We start from the raw sequence: 1,745 nt of genomic DNA, 5'->3' as shown, positions 1-1,745 counted from the left end.
GGCCGGTGTGAGCGGGGGAAGAGAGAAAAGGAGGGGGAAAGCAGGGAGGGAGGAGAAGCTTCCGCAGAGCCAGAGGCACGGCGGCACCCCGCATGCGGCCCGCTGTGCCCGCGGCGGTGGGGCCATCCCGTCAGTGGTGCGAGGACTGTCCCCCAGCCCCGCGGCTGCGAGGCGCTGGCGGGCCAGCTCCCGGCTGTCACGGTGAGCTGGGGGCCGGGCAAGGAGCCGGGCATCCCGCCGGCGTTCGGCGCTAGGTGCCGTGAGCGCAAGGCTCCTCGGGGTAGATCTCCTCGTAGGCGGGAGGCTGCTCGCTGGGCAGGGGGTAGCAGTAGGGGTAGGAGGCGTTGAGCTCGGGGTCCATGGGCGAGTAGCCGGGCAGCTCGACGGAGGGATGCCCGCCACAGTGCACTTCCACGCCGGCCTCGTCGAAGACGTGGAAGACGCCCACGTTGATGTAGGAGACGGCCTGGAAGGGGCAATCCCCGGGGCTGAGCTCCGGCTCTCCGCCGGAGAAGAGGGAGCCCTGGCTGTGGCGCGGCGCTCGCCGCCCGCCGCCGCCGCCGCCGCCCCGCCGCCGCCGCCGCCGCCCGCCCGCCGCCGCCGCCGCCGCCGGGGCCGCTCGCCGCCGCCTCCGCCGCCGCCCGCGCTGCTGAGAGGCCTTGTAGTTCTTGACGAGGAGCAGGTTGAGCAGGCCCAGGAGGCACTCCAGCGCGTTGAAGACGGTGGACAGCACCAAGCCGCGCTGGTAGTCCCGCAGCTTCTGGCAGCGGAGCGCCGCGGCGGAGCCGTCGGGGGCAGCGGGACCGCTCCGCGGGCGGGCCGCGCCGCCGGGCTGCAGTAGGCAGTAGTGCGAGTACTTCCTCTCCACCAGCGACACGGTGTCGCCGTCGATGACGGCGCCGGCGAAGGCGCTCAGCACGCCCAGCATGAACACCAGCACCCCCAGCAGCAGGAAGTTCTGCCGCCCCCCGGGCGGCGCCTTCTCCACCGACCCCGACGGCGCGGCCGCCGCCTCCCCCCCGCCGGGGCCGCCGCCTGTCGGGTCGGGGTCCCCGGCCGGGGCCAGAGCCAAGGCCGGGTCCGGGGACGGGTCCGGAGCCGGCGCCGCGGGCGCCTCGTCGGGCGGGCGGCAGCAGAGCAGCGCGGCGGCGAGCAGCGAGAGGCCGGCGGCCAGCAGCAGCCCCGAGTAGAAGGCGCCGGCGGCGGTGCCCAGGCGGAAGGGCTCGCCCTTGAGCTCCGAGCCCAGCGAGAAGCACTTGAGGCCCACGGCGGCGGCGCTGAGGGCGCAGGCGAGCAGGAGGCAGCTGGAGAGCGCGGCGCAGGCTCCCCGCACGCTCCACTTCATCCTCCGCGCCGCCGCCGCCGCCGCCGCCCCGCCGCCCGCCTCATCCTCCTCCCGCGGCCCCCCCCGGCCCCGCGGCGGCGGCGGCGCGGCGCGGCGCGGCCATGCGAGCGCGGCGCTCCCCGACGGGGCGGCTGGGCTCCGCTTCGCTCCGCACGGCAGGCAGCCGCCGGCCGCAGTGAGCCGGGCGCGGCGAGCGCACACGCTCCCCCCCCCGCCTCCCGGCCGCCGCCGCCTCCTCGTCCCCGCCCGCCCTCTCTTATCGCGGCGGCTGCGGGGAGGCGATTAATTATGGATGGGAGCCGCGGCGGGCGGGGGGACGGGGCGGAGGGGGGGGGGACGGGCGGCCCGCCGGCCCGCCGCTGGTGGCGGGGGTAGTGCGACCCCCGGCTCGGCCCGCCTC

The 1,745-nt window shown here is 77.7% G+C and overlaps 1 protein-coding gene across 1 annotated transcript; it reads right to left on the bottom strand.

Moving 5' to 3' along the window:
• Window positions 1-250: 250 nt before the first annotated feature.
• On the bottom strand, window positions 251-1,345 carry TMEM271 (transmembrane protein 271). Its single transcript, XM_074166785.1, has one exon. The coding sequence runs from the start codon at window positions 1,343-1,345 to the stop codon at window positions 251-253; it is 1,095 nt and encodes a 364-aa protein (XP_074022886.1).
• Between the last annotated feature and the right edge of the window lie 400 nt (window positions 1,346-1,745).

Source organism: Numenius arquata, chromosome Z (genome assembly GCF_964106895.1).
Source record: "Numenius arquata chromosome Z, bNumArq3.hap1.1, whole genome shotgun sequence".
NCBI classification, from domain to species: Eukaryota; Metazoa; Chordata; class Aves; order Charadriiformes; family Scolopacidae; genus Numenius; species Numenius arquata.
The sequence above is the reverse complement of the archived record's forward strand: the minus strand, read 5'-3'. Positions and strand labels throughout refer to the sequence as shown.